Source organism: Marmota marmota, unplaced genomic scaffold (assembly GCF_001458135.2).
Source record: "Marmota marmota marmota unplaced genomic scaffold, marMar, whole genome shotgun sequence".
Lineage (NCBI taxonomy): Eukaryota > Metazoa > Chordata > Mammalia > Rodentia > Sciuridae > Marmota > Marmota marmota.
Window position 1 is genome coordinate 12,600,371 of NW_026000174.1, and position 21,800 is coordinate 12,622,170.

At 35.8% G+C, this 21,800-nt stretch overlaps 1 protein-coding gene across 1 annotated transcript in view; it reads right to left on the reverse strand.

The window, feature by feature from the left end:
- LOC107135501 (UV radiation resistance-associated gene protein-like) overlaps nucleotides 1-21,800 on the reverse strand; it is a 101,354-nt gene that overhangs the window by 16,874 nt on the left and 62,680 nt on the right. Inside the window, exon 5 of the mRNA XM_015477397.2 lies at nucleotides 19,931-20,005. Coding sequence (XP_015332883.1) covers nucleotides 19,931-20,005 — 75 coding nt within the window. The remainder of the gene's footprint in view (nucleotides 1-19,930; nucleotides 20,006-21,800) is intronic.

A 21,800-nucleotide genomic window follows, 5' to 3' on the forward strand; every position in this document is an offset into this window, starting at 1 on the left:
CATGCACTGGGTTTAATCTCCAGCACAAAAAGAAAGAAAAAGTCAGTCAGTGATTGAGACAGTCCATGGGGTGGGGTGTCACATGCCTATAAACCCAGTAATGTGGAAACTGAAGACAGGAAGATCACAAGTTCAAGGCTAGACTCAGCAACTTAGAGAGACCCTGTCTAAAAATAAAAACAAAAAAGGACTGGGGGGTGTAGCTCAAAGATAAAGTGTCCCCGGTTCAATCCCCACTACCAAAAAAAAATAAAATAAAGGCAGAAATACATGGAGACATCAACAGTCCACTTTTAACAATGGATAACACAATTAAACAAAAGATAAACAATAAAAGACACAAATAACACTGTTACCACACTTAACAGACACATGCAGAAGCCTCCATTCTCTTCAGCTGCATGTGGGATGTCCTTCAGGGCAGATCATATGTTCAGATACGAGGCAAATCTCAATATCTTTCAAAAAACTGAAATCATACAAATTATCCTCTCTGACCACAGTGGAATAAAACTAGAAATAAATAATTAGAAGAAATTTGTGGGGAAAAGCATAAATGTGCAAAGTAAAGAAAACATTCTTGGATAATCAGTAGATAAGAGAATAAATCACAAGGTAAATTTTAAAATGCTTTGAATTGAATGAAAATGAAAACACCAGTTCAAAACTTACAGGATCCAATGAAAAAGTGCTCAAGGGAAATTCACAGCTTCAAACATTTATATTTTAAAAAAAAGAAAGAGCTCATATCAGTAATCTATCTTCCACCTTAAGAAACCAGAAAGAAAAGAAACTAAATACAAAGGGAAGAAAAAAGGAAATATAAAGATTAGAGCAGAGTTCCACAAAATAAGAGAATACAAAAACAATACAGAAAAAAAATCAATGGAACCAGAAGTTAGCTCCCTGAAAAGATCAACAACCTGACATCATCTTAAGCTAGACTAAATCAGAGAAAAAGAAAGAAGACTCAAATCTCTAAAACCGGGGATAGAAGTGAAAGCATTATTCCCAATCTGACAGAAATAAAAAGGAGTATATAAGAATACTATGAACAAATGAAGCAGACATAACGTTCCTATGTTCATATGTGAATACACAAGCAGTGAAACTCCACATCATGTTCAACCAACGAATGGGATCCTAATTAGAATAAGTTATAATCCATGTATATATGTGTCAAAATACACTCTATTGTCATGTATATCAAATTTAAAATTTTTTTAAATTTTGATGTATATCAAAATTTGATGTTTTGTAAATTTTTAATTTTGATGTATATCAAATTTTAAAATTTTATAAAATACTATGAACAATTATATAACAAATCACATGAGTTAGAATAAATGGAAATTCCCAGGAAGACAAATGCTATCAAAAATGGCTCAAAAAGAAACAGAAAATCTGAACAGATCTATAACAGATAAAGGGGCTGAATCAGTAATCATAACGCTATCAGCAAACAAAACAGAACCAGATGCTTTGACTATAATTTGAAGAAAAAATATCACCAGTCTCAAAGTTTTCCTAATAAAAAAAAAAAGGAAACACTTCTTAGCACATTCTATATAACCAGTACTACCTTAATATCAAAACCAGAGAAGAACATCACAACAAAACTACAGACCAATATACAAGGATCTTTCACAAAATACTAACAGAACTAACCTAGCATCATGGTAAAATGATTAAACCATCTGATCTATTCTGGGTATATACCCCAAAAGAATTGAAAGCTAGGATTTGAAGAGATATTTGTACAGCTACAGTCACAGTTGTATTATCCACAATTGTCAAAGGGAGTAGAAACAAATGTTCCTAGATGAACATAAAAGCAAAATGTAGTTTATTCATACAGTGCAACATTATTTAGCCTTAGAAAGTGAAAAAAAAAAAGAAAGTAAAAAAAAATTCTAGCACATGCTATAACATTGATAAACCTTGAGGACATCATGTTAAATGAGTCAAAGGACAAATATTGTTTGATTCCATTTAAAACAAGTATCCAGAAGAGTTTAATTCGCAGAAACAGAAAGTAGGAGGGTGACTGCCAGCAGTTCAGGAGGAAAGAAATTATTGTTTAATGGGTAGAGAATTTCAGTCTTGTAAGAAAATAGGTAGTGGTAATGGCTGCACAACAATCTGTACTTCACACCATTAAATGTATACTTACAGTGTTTAACAGGATACATTTTATGTTATATATAATTTGCCAAAATCAAAAATATTTTTTAAAAATATTCCACATCATGAACAGGTGGAGTTTACACATGGTATGTAAAGGTGGTTTAATATGCAAAATCCTTACTAACACACCACAAAATACGTGATTATCTCAATGCAGAAAGAGCATCTGACAAAATCCTTTTCATGACTTTTTTTTAAGTCAACAAATTAGAAACAAAACAAAATTCCTGGTGTTGGAGTTGTGGCTCAGCGGTAGAGTGCTCGCCTAGCAAGTGCAAGGCACTGGGTTCGATCCTCAGCACCACATAAAAATAAATTAATTAATTAAATAAAGGTATTGTGTCCAAATACAACTAAAAAAAATTTTAAAAAAAGAAAAGAAAATTCCTAACTTTCATAAAGAGCATCTACAAAAACCTCAAAACCAACATCATACTCAATGAAAAAAGACCAAAAGATTTCTCCCTAAGATCAAAAAGACAAGTGTGACTGCTCTCACTAGTTCTATTTGACAATATAGATTCTATCAGTATGGTTAGGCAAGAAAAATAGCATGTCCAAATTGGACCAAAGTAAATGGAACAACACCCCATGTTCACGGATTTAAAGAGCTAATATTGTCAAGATGGCAACAATTCGCAAAGCAATCTTTTAGATCCAGTGCCATCTCCCTCAAAATTTCAACAGCCTTTTCTACAGAAATGAAAAAGCCAATTCTTAAGTTCACATAGAATTGGAAGGGGCCAACAAACAGCAAAAAATAATATAAAAAGAGAACAAAAAAAGAGTCATACTCCCAATTTCCAAACTTACTACGAATCAACAGTAATCAAAACAAGATGCCACTGGCATAAAGACAGCCATATAAACCAATGAAACAAAAGGGAAAATCCAGAAATAAACCCATACATAATGATGTTTCAACAAAGGTGCCAAGACTATTCAATAGAAAACTAACAGTGTTTTCAACAAATGGTGCTGAAACAACTGGATAGCTACATGCAAAAGAATGAAGCTGAACCTGTCTGTAACATCACATTATAAAATCATCTCAAAATGAATTCAAGACCTAAGTTTAAAATTATAAAACTATTAGAAGAAAATAGGTGAATCTAGATAACCTTGGATTCATCAATGAATTCTTAGATATGATACCAAACACATGGAAAACAAGAGAAATAACTGACAAATTGGACTTCCTCCCAATTTTAAAATTTGTGCTTCAAAGAACACTACAATGAAAATGGAGAAGCAACCCACAGAATGGGGGGAAAATATTTCATAAATCTTAAAGCTGACAGAGGTCTAATATCCAAAATATATAGAATACTCTTACAATTTAACTTTTTTATTAAAAATATAAACAACCCAATCTTAAGATGGACAGAAAACTGAAAGAGACATTTCTCCAAAAAAGATACACAAATCACCAACAAGCACATAAGAAGATGATCAACATCATTAGTCATTAGGGAAATGCAAATCCAAAACCACAATAAACTATTACTTCATATCTACTAGGATGGCTATAGTTTAAAAAATAATAATAGTCAGCAGAAAACATGTTGGCAAGAAAATTGAAAAATCAGAACCCTCATACATTGTTTTCAGGAATGTAAAATGGACAGCCACTGTGGAATAAAGTTTAATAATTCCTCAAAAAATTAAAACAGAATTTAAAATTGACATAGGAATTTTGTTCCTAGGTTCACACCTAAGGAGAAAAAAAAACTAAAAACAGGCACTCAGACACTTATATACAAATGTTCATAGCAGGACTACTCACAATATTCAAAAGGCAGAACAACCCAAATGGCCATCAACAGAGAAATGGATAAACTAAGTGTGGTATATACACACAATAGAATATTACTTGGCCCTAAAAAGGAATGAAGTTCTGATACATACTACATGAAGATTTTTAAAAATTATGCTAGGTGAAAGAGGTTGGACACAAAAATCTCATATACTGTATGATTCCATTTATATAAAATGCCTAGGCTAGGTAAATCCATAGAAAGGGAAAGTGGCAGCTGTTTTCCAGGGGCTTGGAGAAGGGCAAAATGGAGTGTTACTTAATGTGTACAAAATCCTCTTTTGGGTGATGATATTGTTTTACATTTTGACAGAAGTGGTGCTCAAACAACATTGTGAATGTATTCCATGCCGCTGAATCAACCACTTTAAAATGGTTAATTTTTTAAAAAATATTTCTTTAGTTGTTGGTGAACTTTTACTTACTTATATACGGTGCTGAGGATCGAACCCAGTGCCTCACACATGCTAGGCAAATGCTCTACTACTGAGCCACAACCCCAGCCCTAAAATAGTTCATTTATTACATGAATTTAATAAAATAAATAAAATAAAATAAAAAGAGATGGCTATTAAATAATCTATATATCGTGAAGGCAGATGAGGAAAAAGAGGACAGACATGAGACAGTCTTATTAATTAGCTTCAAAATCCAAATAAGATACTAGAAGTAGATTCAAGTTTCTCAAGAAAAATGATTAATGATGTTTTACTTTGCTTTTCTTATTTTATGCAAAAAGTTGCCAAACATTTTTTTTTTCTATTAGAAAATCATCCACATCCACTAACATACAACTAAAAGCAACACATGACAACAGAGAGCGAGCTGAGAGCCACTAGGCCGGGTTTTAATCCACTCCACCTGTCACATAAATGAGGAAATCATTTAACTCCTCTAGCCCTCAGCTTAACTATAAAATGAAACTACAACTAAGAAAAGCAGTAATTTAAAAATGAGAATGTTTATGAGCATTTACAGCAACACCAGGCAGTACTGTGCTTCATATTAACATTAATGATTAAATGTTACTATGTTACATGTTAACATATTTGATGCTCACAAAACCCACAAAATAGGTACTATTATTATCCCCACTCTAAAGGTGAGGAAACTGAGACACAGAGAGGATTAAGAAGAAGAGCCATGCAGTCTGGTTCCACAGCTCATGTTCTTAATGACCAGCTATATTTGATCTCGCAGACCTTTTTCAATTCTAAAATTCTATGTCCATGCACATTTAAGGCAACTTAAGGACACAATTAAGCCCTTCTGCTTCAGCCGTCACTTAGCAATTAACATTCTTGAAATATGCTAAGAGGCTTGTTCTGAATGACATCTAACTTCACCAGATGTTCAATCCCAACAGAGCTCTGATGAAGGAATATAATGGAAAGAAACGGCTCATTTGTCCTTGGTTATCTGTGTGAGATACTGCCAAGTGCCAAAGAGCTCAGAAAAGATTTACATGTCACTCAAAATTCTTCTGAAGCCAGCCCTAACAATTTTGTTTCAAGGAAGAGAATAGTCGCCAGTCTCCTTGCCTGTTAAAGTGTTCAGGAAAAGAAATAATTTTACATATCAAACAAGCAGGAGCAATTCCAGGCAAACCAGGTGTATTTCTAGACCAGTGGTTAGCAAGCTTTTCCATACAGGGCCTGATAGTATTTTCAGCTTTGCAGGCCATATGTTATCTTCTTCGTTTTTTGTTTCAAATTCTTTTAAAATGTAAAAACCACTCTTAACTTGCAAGTCATACAAAAACATATGCTGAACTACAGTTTGCTTACCCCTGTGTTAGCCCATTGAATAGGTCACTTATCCAACATGTTACTATACATTTTGAGAGACTGAAGCTGATTCAGCAGTCACAAGACTGATCTTAACTTCATTAAAACTATAAAAGTTGTACAGAAACAACTTACTTGATAAGATAACTAGTTATGAAGCAACTTGATAAGATAACTAGTTATGAAGCAAATAGCATTATACATACCCTTGTCCATTTCAGTGTTTACTAAACACCTGACACAGAGGATGTTAGGCAATTGCTACGATCATCCTCATGAAGTGCACAACCCAGGTAAGGTTCCAAGTGAAGGAAATAATGCAAAGATGTCATAAGTTAAAAAAAAAAAAAAAAAACTATAGGAGTTCTAATGTGGTAAAGATTCCAGGTAGTAGAAGCAGAAACATCAAAGTCTGCAGGGGTGACAGCATTCAGGATGGATTAAGAAGTTCTGAAAAGCTAAATGGCAGAGCAGGAAAGTCCCACACAGACTGAACACCTTCAGCCAAAGCCTAGTGGGAAAACACAAGCTGCATTCAGAGAAGATTAAATAGTGGCCCAATTTGTTCACCTTCAGTGATGTGAAATTATTTGGAACCCTGGAGAGGAAAGGAGCAGGAGATACAGCTGAATAAGTAGATTGGGAGGTCTGGAGCACAGAGAGCATCAAATACCATGCTAAAAGTGAAGACAACTTATGGGCAACAAAGACACATGAGGCGTTTCTGACATTGTGGAGTAATGATCATAGCTGTACGTAAGGAAGGGTGCTAAGGTAATGACAAATATGATGAATTGGAGGAGGCAGAATGCCCAAATACCAGTTAACTGGCTATTATAAAAACCACACACACTAGATGTACCGTGAGCTCAATAGCAATGGTAATGAAGAGAGAGAGAAGCATACATAGAACCAAAAGTACGATTCATGGGATGAAGTTGAGCTGATAGAAAAGAGAAAATCGGGTCAGAGATTTAGACACAGCCAACAGACAATGAGGACTTATATTTTAAGCAATGAAATTATGCATTAACAAGATTAACCAGGCAGTGGTGAGTAAGACAAAGTAGATATAAAGATCCCACAGTCCACAGGCCTGCCAGGAAACTACTGTAATAATCCTGCCCTTTGGGGATGCTGGTCTGAGCTTGGATTATGACAAGGAAGATGGACAAGTAGCCATGGATACCAGAGTTATTTCAAAGAAAGACTCAAAGACTCAATGGCAGACTGAATAGAGTGGATAAAAAGAAAAAAAAAATCAATCAGAACTGACAAAATTTGAGGCCTAAATAAATGGAATAATGGTTAATAAAGATGTGAAAAATTGGACAGGAAAGCAAGCCTGGAGAAAAAAATAAAGAGTTCTATTGAAAGCATAATAATTTGGAAATGGCAGGTATCTATGCAGAAATGGTCAGAAACCACAAACAGAACTAGAATTTCAAATAACAAGCTAAACAACTAATGATAACCAAGTAGCATATTCCAGTAGAACTTCCAATAACCTAGTTCTAAAGAAGCTTCATTCAATCATTCAACAAATATTTATAAAGTTACTACTATTATATGCCAGACACAGTGCTAAATACTAGGGATAAACTTTTTTTGGTGAAGACAGACACTGTCCCTGACTTCATAAAGTCAATTCCTACAGTTTGGAAGGAAAGAAAAATATGAACAAATGGACAATCAGAATATAATAAATAATGTAATGAGGAAAATATAATGCCACATGTTAGGTGAGCATAAAAGAGGGGTATCCAAATTAAATTTAGGAGATACATCACAGAACAAGAAAATCTTCCTTTAGAAATGGGTCTCAAGAGTGGCATGGAAATATTTTAGCACAAGAAAATTTTAAGGATAGGGTATTCAGAAATAAGGAATTGGATCAAAGTAAAACTCTGCAAGCCATTAATTACAGAGGGGAAATGCTAAAGACTTGACTTTTAAAAAAGGAGGGACATGATCAATATTTTAGAAATGTCAAAACACAGTAAAGAAGTAGATATTTGGCAGCCACCATCAGTAGTGTTTCAAAGACAAAACGGTCCAGATGACTCCTCTGATCCAGCTCGGGAAGGGGTGGTGCTATTCACTGAGTTAGGGAATTATAGGAGACAGTCTTCAGAGAGGATGAAGGGAACTGAGTTCCGCTGGGGCCATATGAATGTATGTATCTACTAGATGCTAATCTAGACCGGAAATGCAGACCTGAGAGGGATCAACAACATCCAGATAAAATAAGTTACAGAGAAGAAAAAGGTCCAGTGGAAGCCTGAGGACAACAGTTTAAGAGCTCCACAAAGCTTTCCCTAGCCGACCCCAAGCCTTTCATGTTATTCTTCAAACCTAAGTATACTTTCCCCATGGCTCCTCTTTGCTTAATTAGAACAAGAAATAATAAAGGACAAGGGAGAAAAAGTGGCTCATCCTACTACTTGGACACTTCAGATGCAGCAAATATACTTTGTATGACCACTCCTAAAATAGCTACCTGATGAATTAACAGGGAGCCTCTGATCCTATGTGTATATATTCCTGGACGTTAATACACTTTAAAGTGTAAGCCAAGTTTAAACTGAGAAAAACTGTGCAAGTATCTCTGTTAAGCATCAGCAGGCCTTGGACACCCTCCGCCTTGAGTTCTGATGAAGCCCAGATGCTGAGTTGTTAAGAAGGGAAGGTGAGACCTCTTAAGACACTGAGCTGAATATGTACATTCCCCCAATTTGGCGGGTTTCAGGCATGCTTTTCCTCTCAAAACAGTGAAAAGCAGTATTATTAAGAATAGTATTATTAAGCAAAAGTATATGAATCCTGAAACAAACAAAAAATTTTTTTTAATTCAAGTCAACAGGGATGAAGAGATTCTTGTTCACAAGTCACTGCTTTAAAGTACCCTACAGAAACAGTCACAACTATAATCACACACTCCCAAGTACAGAGTGGACCAACTGTCTTCAATGCTACTCCATGGCAGGAGGACTGAGAGTGACCACGCTAAAGTAGCCAACCCCTCAAGGAAAAGGCTATTTCACAACAGAGCAGAGATAGGAACAATGTGATCCTTGGGAGAAAATATTCACCAAGCAAAGTCCACACTAAATCTTAGGACTGTAAAAGTCAAAGATAACCTGGGCACTAAAGGGAAAAAAGAACGTATCCTACAACTGTGAAAACAGAACTGAAAGAGGAAGAAGGCTAGGGTGAAGGCAAGCTACCTAGCACTGCAGAAGACAGAGCTAGGAGAGGGAGTCCCCAAACTGGAGAAAAAGATTGTAAACTGAAATTGACTTATCAGGGGAAAAATCGGTCAAGAATGCCCTCATCACAATCTAACCCAAAAGAAAATGGTAAAAGCAAGTTTTCGAAATTTTAAACAGAAAGAAATTTTGAACTTTATGACTCCCCTGCTGAGGATGAATGTAAAGCTCTGTTTCTGTTTATTTCTCAGGAATCTAAAACATCTATACAAAGACTCATGCTTCCAGTATTAAAATTCTCTAAGGCTCAAAAATTGTGCTAAGAAGACAAGCGCCTCCAAATTCATAACAGGAAACGTGGCATTTTCCCAGATTATTCTCTGGCTTCAATGAAGAGAGAGAATGGGACCACACTGCAGCAGCAGGATTTATAAATATGAATTACAGGATAAGATGATTTTCCAAACATCTGTCAAAAGTTAATTTGATCCAAGAAAAAAGTGGGGGAGATTCAGAGGGAAGCCAAATATAGTAACTAATGTGTGGAACTTTTGTAGACTTGGGTGGGTTGATGGCCTCAGAGGCACTGCATGCCTACCCTTCAATAATAAATACCCCAAATCTGTAGAATAAAGCACTTTATACCATTCAAAGTGCCTACCTGTGGACTCTCTCATTTGATTCTCACAATGCATAGCTAGTAGATATCTCTGGCTAAAAGTAAAGATAGATACTTGGTATTTTGACACGCTATATGAAATAAGAAATACCAAGATGTCATGTGGCATAATAGTTATTAAAAAAAAAAAAAAAGCCTTCAAATGATCAAATTTAAATCCAAGTTACGGATCTGCTACTTATCAGCTATGTAATCTTGGATAAATAGTTTAATGTTTTCTTCCAGGCACTTCACTCATAAACTTAGGATAATAACAGTCTCTCTGTTGTTACAGAAACTAAATAAAAACAAGGAAAGTACCTGGTTTGTTTTCTGACACATTTTAGGCACTCAACAAATGAAACTAGCAATGGTCTCTTTTTACACCTGATATAATATTGGTCCTAGAAGATCACACCAGCTCAAATAGTTCAGAAACAAATTTAATCCTGAATTTAAAACAGGCTCAGATACCTAAATGTTTTATAACAAAGCATGCAGCTAATACAAATAGCCAATGAGGATTTGCCCAGGATTTGTTTCTTCTTGATGGGAGTGGGGAGATGAGTACAATATTTATAGGAACAAATTATTTTTATAATTTTCCAACTTTTCTTTGATGATGTTCTATAAGACCTGAACAGAAATTATATCATATTCAGCACTCTGTAGTTAAAATACTTGGGGACACTTAATTCCTGCTTCTGAATATTCTGCTTATATACTGTGTGGGATGTGCTTTGGAAACAAATTAGATCCATTAACAAGACTATTACAAGGAAATAGTAATCTTTTAAATTTCTCAGTTCTATAAAGTTACTTAAACAAAAATCTTTAAACTTTTCTGGGTTTCAGCATCTTTTTAAAAAAATATTTATTTTTTAGTTGTAGTTGGACACAATACTTTTATTTATTTTTATGTGATACTGAGGATCGAACCCAGGGTGTGCACATAGTAGGCAAGTGCTCTACTGCTAAGCCACAACCCCAGCCCCAGGTTTCAGCATCTTTATCCTGAAAATGAAAACACTCATATCTCCAATAGCATTAATCACAGTTAATGAAGTGAAGGAAGAAATCTCAAGAGAAAATTAAATAACAAAAATCATATAACCATTACCTTTTCATGTGGTGTGATGAAGAAAATGCATATCTAGAAAAAGACAGAGATGTGTTCTGATCCCCTGTTGAGAGCCACAGCCGAAGGGGCCCCAGCAAACTTTCAGACTGCCAGCTGATGATTGGCTCACAGCTGCCAGAGCAACATCTTGCTGACTGGCTCCTCTGCTGTGATGCTCATTGGGCTGTTTCCCTGCCCTTTCAGACCACGGAGCTGCTTATTGGGGGGGACTTTTTTGGCTCCGCCCACGCAACCCAGCCAATCGGCCTCAAGAGCAGGAGGATTGGGGGAGGTGGAGAGGCTTGTGGTTGAGGGAGAGGCTTGTGGGAAGCCGGTGGTGGCAGTTGGGGCTCTGAGGGTTTTTCCTGAGGAGCTGTTTTGTTTGGCATGTGTGGTTCTAAAAATAAAGTTAGTTTCTTTTGACAAGTGGCTCCTGATTGTGCCCAGCCAGACTGCAGCAATCCCCAATTCTGCCACTTTACTTTATCCTAAGATACTGGGATATATTGGAACATATTTATCCCACATATGACCTATAGATCTAATAATGACTTTAATTAGATGCCTGCTACTGAGCCTGGCATTAGAGATATGAAGTAGTTTGTGCCTTTAGAAATGAAGAAAGAAATACCCTCCAAAACATAATAAACTGGCACAACTACTAACAGTTATGTTCAAAGGGTCCAGAAGCAATGAGCAGTAACACCATATAGAAATGATTAAGTCACAGAGTTAAAGGAGATCACTTTACCTGTGAAATAATTTTCTCATAAAGTAAATACTGATAATAATTGTTGCCCTTCCTTACTCCAAAGTTGCTGTAAGGATGAAGTGAAATTACTTTAGGTAAATCTCCAAAGATTAAAGAAACATGAATAAGTATGAAGTGATTTGATTATATTAACTATATATCATATATGTAAAACTATTTTTATATAATATGTTTACAGGTATGATAAGTTATCATCCAGAGCATGAAACTAACTTGCCATATCAAGTTCAAGAGGTTGTAAGGCTTCCTGGTCTCATTCTTCATCTATGAAAAAAAAGATAAATAACTCTAATATTCCCTTCAGTGACAACCAGCAAATTCAGATTTTCTTACGTTTGATATTAGAAAACTAAAATAAAGAGGTTAAGCAATTTGCTCAAGGAACATAGTACCAGAACAAATCTGGATTAGAATTCAGGTTTTCTACTTTTCAAAAGTACTACTCTGAAAAATATAAAGAAAGAAACTCATTTGTACAGGCTCCTAAAACAGACTCTGAAACCGACTCGTCCCTAAATATTAAATCTGTTTGCCTATGGTATTTGAGATGATCATCTTATGTGTTCACTTTTGTGAAATATATCACTAAATTGCTTTTTTAGAATGGCTCAGTGGCAGAGCACCTGCCTAGCATGTGTGAGGCACTGGGTTCGATCCTCAGCACCACATACAAATAAATAAATAAAATAAAGGTCCATCAATATCTAAAAACATATTTTAAAAAAAAGAGAGAAAGAAATTGCTGAGAATTTCTTCATTTGAAAAGATTTGATCCCTTAAACCTGGATTCCATTCCAGTTTGAATTTTTTTCCATTAAAAGAGAAAGTACTGCCATCTACTGGGCCCTAAAAATATTGCTGCTATCGTTTACAGTCTGAGAAAAGAATTTTTGATATATTATCTAATGCTTTTGAACTTTCTCAGTACCTCAATAAGTTAAGAGTTATGCCAAAATGAGTTACATAAACTAAATATTCGAAGTTGAGGCTGGGGATAAAGTAAGATGAAAGAAATAAAATCCTTTCAATATTTTTATGCCCAAGTATTGGTATGATAGCCCTAAACATGGAAAGCATTCCCCTGCATCACTAACATTACATTCAGCCCCTACCAAATCCCGGGCAGTGTGGTAGGGATATAATGCTGATACAATGTTAAGAATTAGAGATCAAACACTCTAATCACAGTGTTAGAGCCCAGTGAGTACAAGTTTTTATTTATTATTGAATTCTACTCATGTGCCAGGCTTGTCATAAACATTATCATATTTAATCCTCAAAAATAGTTCAGGATAAGGTACAAATTGTTATCTGTATTTGCAGATGAGGAAAGAAACTATCTTGCTGCTTTACATAGGGAAGCAGCATTCCTGCCTGGAATTAATTCCATATCAATCTAACTATGAAACCCACAGCCTTAACCGCTGGGAATGTGTATTCACCCAAAGCAGTGGAGTCACCCAGAAAAGAAGAGTGGTTGCCAAAAGGAAATTAAGGCAAAGATAACCTTACATGTACATACAAAAGGCAAAATACTAAACTGAGGTCTAAAAGGTTTACAGCTTATTAGTCCAAGAGCATTTGCTTTCCCATCCTCCCTTAAACAGCCATCCTAACAGGTAAGTCCACCTAGAAAACATCTCTCCAAGCCACCGAGCCTTATCCACCAACCTGTACCCACCCATCAAGCCACAGGTGTTCCTCTTTGATTCTCCATCATTTCCAAACATTAAAACCTCTTTCTGAGGTGCTCTCCAAATTATTTAAAGTTCTTCTACAATTCACCTGAATTATCTTCAAAACCCAAACAAGTGATATCAAAGTAAACTTTTCAAATATACACCTCTATAAATTGGAGACCCTCTGGAGTACATGCTATATTATCTCCTTGACTAAAAAACAAATGTTTGTGAATCAGTGTTTTACATTTTTGCATTTAGTAAGAGACATGCAGTAGATGCCTGGCATTCACTGACAAAAAAAAAAATAATCATTTTTACAACCAAAGATAAAAGCTTCCATCATCACTTGAGTACCTCTTTGCACTGCTGTTAAATATTTGAGTGTCACATTTGTATGCCAAATAAATGAAATGTTACTGTAGAAAATTAATAAGAGCATATCACTCCCTGATAATACCAGCAGGGGCTACTGAATAAAGGACTAAAATCCATAATACACATTTTGGTTAAAGATTTTCACTGTATTAGTTTCCAAACACACTCTGGAAGGGGAGAAAAAAACTCTATCCACTGCAGTGAAGTGGAGAAGTTTACTAGGTTCCTAAAAACTCAACAGAAATGAGAAAGGCTTTTGGAGGAGATAAACAAAAAGGGGAAAGTTCTGAACAAACAAGTAATTACAGTTTTGAGACCCAAGTGTGTGAAGACAAATTAAAAGAATGAAAACAGCAAAGATTAACATCAATATAATCAGCAGCAGCAATAACAAAAGTGTATGTGACCACAACTAGTGCAAAAAAAAAAAAAAAACCACAGCCAAAGAATTGGTCAATGAAATTTTTAGTTGTAATTTAAAAGTTGTGTTGAAGGGCTGGGGTTTTGGCTCAGCGGCAGAGCGCTCCCCTAGCATGTACGAGGCACTGGGTTTGATCCTCAGCACCACATAAAAATAAATAAAATAAAGGTATTGTATCCAACTACTATAACAACAACAAAAAAAGTTGCGTTGAAAATGTGCTTTGTTATTGTTTCACAAGTACGACTTTTTAAACATGTGTTTTTAAGAACACATTAAAATCCTTCTCTCAAAGCCTGTCGCTTTAGTATTTTTATGAAATAATTCAAATACAAAGTTATGATATCTATTTACAATTACTATAATTAAGAATATATTTGGACTTACTGCTGCCTCCACACACGGTTCTGCTTACCATTTGTTTTATTTTCTGTTGCCTTCATTGTCTCCTACCTAGTTAACAAAGCTTTGTATTCTTTCTATTCCCTTTTTCCTTTGCTAATTAAAAATCCATAATATTGTTTCTTAAACTTTTAACATGCACACTTGAGCACAAACTTTTCTATCAAATCCTAAAGTTTTTTACAATCTTACAACCCCTATTCTCCCAAACAAATCAGTGACATCAGTGAGTTTTAACCCTGATATCCACTTTACCTTATTAGTGTCATCTAGGACAGTGCTTCTCTAATTATCAGTGGGGAAGAACCAACTGTTTGGGGATTTTTTTGTTCAATCCATTGTAAATTAATACTTTAGTAAAATACAATTTAAAAGTTATAATAGTATTCAATTGTATTAAAGGTTTTAAACTTTTAGTCTCCCTTAGTGTATTTAGTTCACCATTGACTAGTGATCCTTCTTGGACTACCACGGGCCCACAGCCTACATTTCTAATAACAATGGTCTAGTTTGTTTTATCTTAAAACACACCTACCAAAAATTGCTTTTTGTTTTGTTAGCTTATGGTCAGTAGTTAATTATATTCACTAATGTGTTAACCATTTTTATACCCTTGCTATTTGCTTTCATCCCACATCCTCCCTTTGGGATCATTTTTCTATTTGCATCATTCGCTATAGGTAAAAAGTCTACAGGGAGGTAAGTCCCTATCTTTGAACACATATTTGTGTTCACATATTGAGTGAACTGTCACTCCAGACTGTAAGCTCACTAGAAACAGATTTATATACTAGCGGTTAACAGTGCTGTGAAGATATATTTCTTCTGGCATCTACTATTGCTAGAGAAGTCTGCTATTAATTCATAGGTAATATTTCCTTCCTCTCCCATTGCTTTTAAAATTTCCCCTTCTAGGTAGGTGCAGTAGTGCACACCTGTAATCCCAGAGGCGTGGAGGCTAAAGCAGGAGGATCCTGAGTTCAAAGCCAGCCTCATCAAAAGCAAGGTACTAAGCAACTCAGTGAGACCCTGTCTCTAAATAAAATACAAAATATGGCTGGGGATGTGGCTCAGTGGTCAAGTGTCCCTGAGTTCAATCCCTGGTACAAAGAAAAAAAAAATCCCCTTCTAATTAGATTACCCCTAAAGTTCTGCAGTTTCTCTATTTGTCATCTGCAGCCTCCTTCTGTAACAGAGAGAAGTCTACCTCAGCTTTCAGGGTTCTTTTCGCCCTGTGAAGCTCATCTTCCAGCCAACTCTGCCTACATCTTCATGCTTCTATTCCATTCTGTTCCAGAGATGGCTAGGATCTTGTTTTTAATTTGTTTATTTTATCAAGGTAAGTCTCTTTAAATTTCTCAGCTTTGATCAATTATTGCTTTTTTGTCTGATGCAGAGGAGGGTCTCAACGGATATATTTATGCAATGCCATCTTGACTGCAAACCCTGCCTGTGGCTTTCTTTTAAAAGAAAAAAAAAAAGTGCTTTTTTAAGGTTTATGTGTCAAGTTGATAAAGGCACAAGATGGGCTGGACTTCTCAACTGGCTAACTGAAGAACCACAGAATAGAATACACCACTTATCACAACCACATATTCAACAGACATTTACTCACAGTCTGGTTTTAAATGCCAACTCTGCTATTTAGTTGCTATAGAATCTTAGAAAAGTTATTATAACTTCTCTGTACCAATTTTCCTTTCTATAAAAGTACAATTGTGAAGTTTAAATGAGGTAAAGATATACAAAGTGTTTAGAATAGTGCCTGGCACACAGACATTCACTAAATATTAGCTATTGTTATCACTGCTAGAGGGAAACATTTTACTCTGTATTCCCACATCTCCAGTCAGGAGAAAAACTGTCTACTCATGTCCTAGGAGAGGAAGTCATGAAAGGAACATTTCCAGTTCTCAGATGCCTTCACTTACTCCTTCCCAGGAATGGCAGATGACGTACATGGTTGTTTTGGAGATGAAACTGGACATGAATAGCTTAGTTCTTTCTAGATTCTCTCCAATCAAGAATAGACTATCTACAACACATTTGCAAACTCTGATTTTGGCTTGGAAGATCAGATTTTTTGCTCCTGAAAGGACAGTCTCATTTTCATTCATTTTGTTATTTGAGGAGAAAAAGATTCAGATCAAAAGCAAATATATAAAGCCCTTTCAGTTATAGTCAGCTCTTTTAGTCACAGAATTTAAGCCACATTTGCTTATCAGTTGTCAGTCATAAAGCAAATATTCTTATCTTCATTTATCTACCATCTAACTTATTTCTGAACTTGTTCCAAACTAAGAAGAAAGGAACACTAGTTATTGGCCTACCCCAAACCTCAAAGACTACTAGTATGTAGCTACAGGGTTGTTGGGGAATTAAATACAATAACAGATATAAAGTTCTTATCAGAGATGTTACCCTATTACTTATCAGATGTTACCCTATTACTATGTGTCAGACTTGTGCTGGACTGTGAGTTGTTACCAGCTGCAGGATGAACTGAATGCCTCTCTCCCTGCAGTCAGGATAGCTAATCTTGGGCAAGGACACTACAAACGGCAGCAGTAGCAGTCTCATGATTCTGATTAAATCACATTTTTATTAAGCAAATGACATGTCCCAAGACATATAGAAATCTATCCTTAAGAAACTTATAACAGCTAAGCTATGGAACCAACTAGGTACCCTTCAACAGATAAATGGATAAAGAAAAGGTGGTACGTATACACAACGGAATACTACTCAGCCATAAAGAAGCATAAAATTATGGCACTTGCCAGTAAATGGATGGAACTGGAGACTATCATGTTAGGTGAAATAAGCTAATCTCCCCAAGATTGAATGTTCTCTCTGATATGTGGATGCTGACTCACAACAGGATGTGTGTGTGTGTGTGTGTGTGTGTGTGTGTGGTTTCACCAAATTGGAAGGGGCGGGGGGAGGATGAGAATGGGAAAGACAGTAGAATGAATCCAATATAACTTTTCTATGTCCATATATGAATATGCAACCAGTGAAACCCTCATCATGTACAACCACAAGAATGGGAAGTTATGTTACATGTATGTATATGTCAAAATACATTCTACTGTCATGTATAAGTATATGCAAAAAAAAAAAGAAACTTATAGACTAGAAAGGAGAAAAACAAGCTTAGTTACTAAGTGGCTTATTTTATGTCAAAAGGATACATAGGATGCTGATATACTATAAGAACTCAAAAAATGAAACTCTAAAAAAGAAAAAAAAAAAAGTCTATCATGGTTTGAACTGAGTTTCCTAAAAGTCCCCTAAAATAATTACATTTTACTAAGTCCAATGGGCAATTTTTACTTTTTATTTGGCCTCACATCCTCTTAAAAAATAAACAGAAAGACAAATTTTAAAAACCAACAACAACAAAAAATGAACCAAAAGCTCTCTCCCTCTCTTTATAGTCTCTGATATTCCACAAGAAACTCTACTCTCTTCCTCTGACCATTCCTCCTCATCACTTTCCCAATGCCTCCTTCTCTATCTGGCTTTTAACAGCAGGAGGGCCTCAAAGCGTGGTTACTTAGATCCCTTTTCCCCTCACTGTTCCTACTCTGTTATCCACACTTATAATTTCAATAACTATTTGCCATTGGCCCCACATTCAGATCTCTCTCAGTACTCCAGATTCATCTATCTGAATGCCTACTTGCCTTTCATACATGAATGTCTCAAAGGTACCTCAAACTCTGCATGACAAGGTGTCTTAACTCACCATCTGCCTCCACCAACCCTGGTCTTCCTCAGTGTCCCTTAGCTTTCTGTACGAGGCACCTTAATCCATCCAATTACTTCATCCAGGCCAGAAATCCAGAAGTCATACTTGACATCTTTTTTCTACCTTAAATTCAAACTATTATCAAGTCGTAATGATTTTATATCCTAAAAGTTTCCTAAGTCTATCTTCTGGAGTGGGGGTGTAGCTCAGTGGTTGAGCATCTGCTAGCATGAGCAAGGCCCTGGGTTGGATTCCTAGCACCTTCCCAACCCTAAATCTATGTTCTCTTCATTCTACCATAATCCTATCTTAAAGTATCAACATCTCTTACCTGAGGCTCCTTACTGTCTTTCCACATAGATTCTTGCCTCTTCTATAATCATCCTTATTGCAGTCAGAGTAAAATCATTAAAACACAAATCTGATTTACAACACTGCCACGCTAAAAATCCTTCAATACAGGCCCCTGTTCTTAGGTAAAATCTTTTGGCATCATTTTTTCCTCATCACTCTGACCCTCCTTCAGTCTCTCAGACTTGCCATGCCCCCTTCTACTTCATGGCCTTCTGGCATGTTAACCTGCCCTTGCTGGATTACAGCTTCAAAAGTCAAATCCCTAAGAAGGCCTTTCTTGAGGCAGTAGAATAAGCTAACCTGAACTCCTGGGCTCAAGTGCCCTCCTGTCTCAGACGAGTGGCTTGGACTACAAGAGTGCACCATAGCACCTGGCTTCCCCATTATATTCTTAGCACTTGGAGTACAGTAGCTGGCATATAATAGGTGCTCAATAAAATGCTGCTGAATGAATGGAATGTGCTAAGCAATGGCATTTCAGACAACCAAGAATTATGAAACAACATGATCACTAAGAGCAAATTAGGTATAGAGTTCCAAATTTTTAGGTAAAACACCATAAAACAGAAAGAGCACAGGTTTTAGACGCAGATAACATGAAATCTCAACTTGGCTCCTTTTTAGATTCTAAGTCCATCCCTCACAATCTGTTTCCTAATCTATAAAATGGAGAAGACAAAACTCATCATATTTGTTCATGGCTAGTATTAAGTGGGGAAAAGAACACGGGTTATCTGGCAGAGTACCAGAGTGTAAATACTTGGTGAATATAGGCTCTCTGCCCTCTCCTTGCTCTGATGGCTTTCAGACATAGAAATAGTGTTGACTATTTTAAAAAAACAAACAAACAAACAAAAAACACTAACTTTTGGCTTCTTAAACATACTGAACGTTAGAAAAGACTTCTGAAACATTTTAATAAAACTACTGTATTTAATCAAAATTCACCATTCTTTCTTCTTTTTAATATTTTTAGTTGTAGATGAATACAATGCCTTTATTTTATTAATTTATTTTTATGCAGTGCTGAGGATGGAACCCAGTGCTTCATATGTGCTAGGCAAGTGCTCTGCCACTGAGCCCCAGCCCCAGCCCCTCACCATTCTTTCTTAACCACCAAGGAATTATGTGGAATATGAGAAAACAGCTAGTTTAGGTTTTCCTTTAAGAAAATATGATCTGGATTTAGAAAAGATTAACTGGAGTGGTTGTGTGCCTTACAAAACAAGTTTTCACTCTCAAGAGCATTCAACCTAAGCCACACTACACAACAAACTAACAATGATACTTAAAACACAATTCTATTCACACAGAGCTTTACAGGATTATGTCTACTCAGGTGCAAGGCACACCTGCACTATACAAAACTTAAGCTTCAGGAGAATCCTCTTACCTTATGTTCAAATGGAGCACCATAGTAGCCATCATTTAGTCCAAAAATTATTTCATTTTGGTTGCGGGCATGAATCTAAGAGAGGAGGAAAACACACAATTAGTTCTTCTCATTCCATTCACGTTTTAACATGATCAGAGAATTGACAGTTAAAACACAGTCTACTTCCATGGTGAGGAAAAGGCTGGCTACATTAAACAAACCAGCAGAAAACAAATCAGCTAACAAAAGACCAGGTGATCAAAGAAGCGTTTCCTGCTTTAGTCAAAGGTCTCATAAAAGCATCACCTGAGATAACAGGCATTCCACATGTTTTCCACAAACAATTCTGAGGTGTCATAGCTATTCCTGAAGGATTTCAGAAGCATACTATACATGCTCTGATGTCAAAGAAAACAGCCCTGTTAGTCTATATGAATGCTTTGAAAATATGAAGCCCTAGAAAAACATTGAGATTAATATTATTTTCTATTTTCAAAAGCACAATTTAAAGATATTAATAGCCAATCCATAAAGTCTTAATAGGCTATTTAGTTCCTATCTGCACATCACTGTTTTTCAGACACTACTGATGGGTACTGCATACAATACAGTGTAACCCTAACTCAGTTCCACCTAAAAGGTGGGAAGAATAAAACTTTTAAAAAACTAAAGAATTGAGATGTAAAATAACTAAAAATAATATAAAGTGTCCAACAATGAAATATACAAATAGATTTAATTAGTTTATTAGAAAGAGTTGTGTGACTTTAAAAACTAGTAATAATTTTTCCTGTTGTGAAATATGAAAGTGAGGGTTCAAGTGAAAGAAAGACAAGGAGGGATACCAGAACCAAATAATTGATCTCTGTCTCTAGCTAGAGAGACAAAGCAGCCCAAGACAGTAGTAGAACATTCCTGGGAACATTCACCTGACTTCCATAACAACCTCTACTACTAAAACAAGTTTTAAAGCACATTCCTATTTACCTACATCCTTTTTTTTTTTTTTTTGAACTAAGTGCAATAATACCAAAAGACAAGTCTACAATCATGAATTTATAATAATTTATATAAAAAAATTGTAATCAAGAAGTTTTTCCATATTACAAGGCAAAACAAAAAGCATTATGAAATCAGTTTCAAGACAGGGAATTTTAAATTATATTAAGTGTTTTACAGACATATATACCAGGGAAAATGATTAAAATTATATTCATCAAAATGTTAACAATGATTATAGCTGGGCAGAGGATTACATATTTTTTAAAAATTTTCTTCTTGGGCTGTGGCTGTGGCTCAGTGGAAGAACATCTGCCTGGCGTGTGTGAGGCACTGGGTTAGATTCTCAGCACCACATTTAAGTAAAGAAAATAAAGGTCTATCAACAACTAAACAATCTTAAAATTTTTTTCTTCTTTACCATTTTCAAAATTTTCCAAATTGTCCAAAAGAATATGTATTACTTTTTATTTTCCTTTTGGTATGGGGGATTGATCTCAGGAGTGCTTAACCACTGAGACCCATTCCCAGCCCTTTATACTTTTTATTTTGAGACAGGGCTTGCTAAGTTGCTTAGGGCCTTGCTAAATTGCTGAGGCTGGCTTTGAACTCTGAATTCTCCTGCCTTGGCCTCCCAAGCCCCTGGGATTACAAGGGTGCACCACCTCACCCAGCAAGTAAATGCAATCTTGATTAGTCAGACTATGTTTGAGTGAGTGAGTGTGTGTGTGTGTGTGTGTGTGTGTGTGTGTGTCTCTCTCTCTCTTTTTTTTTTGGTGCTGGAGATGGAACCTAAGGCCTCCTGCATGCTAGGCAAGCGCTCTACCACTGAGCCCCAGCCCCAGTCCCCATGAATTATTTTTTATATCAGAAGAAAATAAATATATAT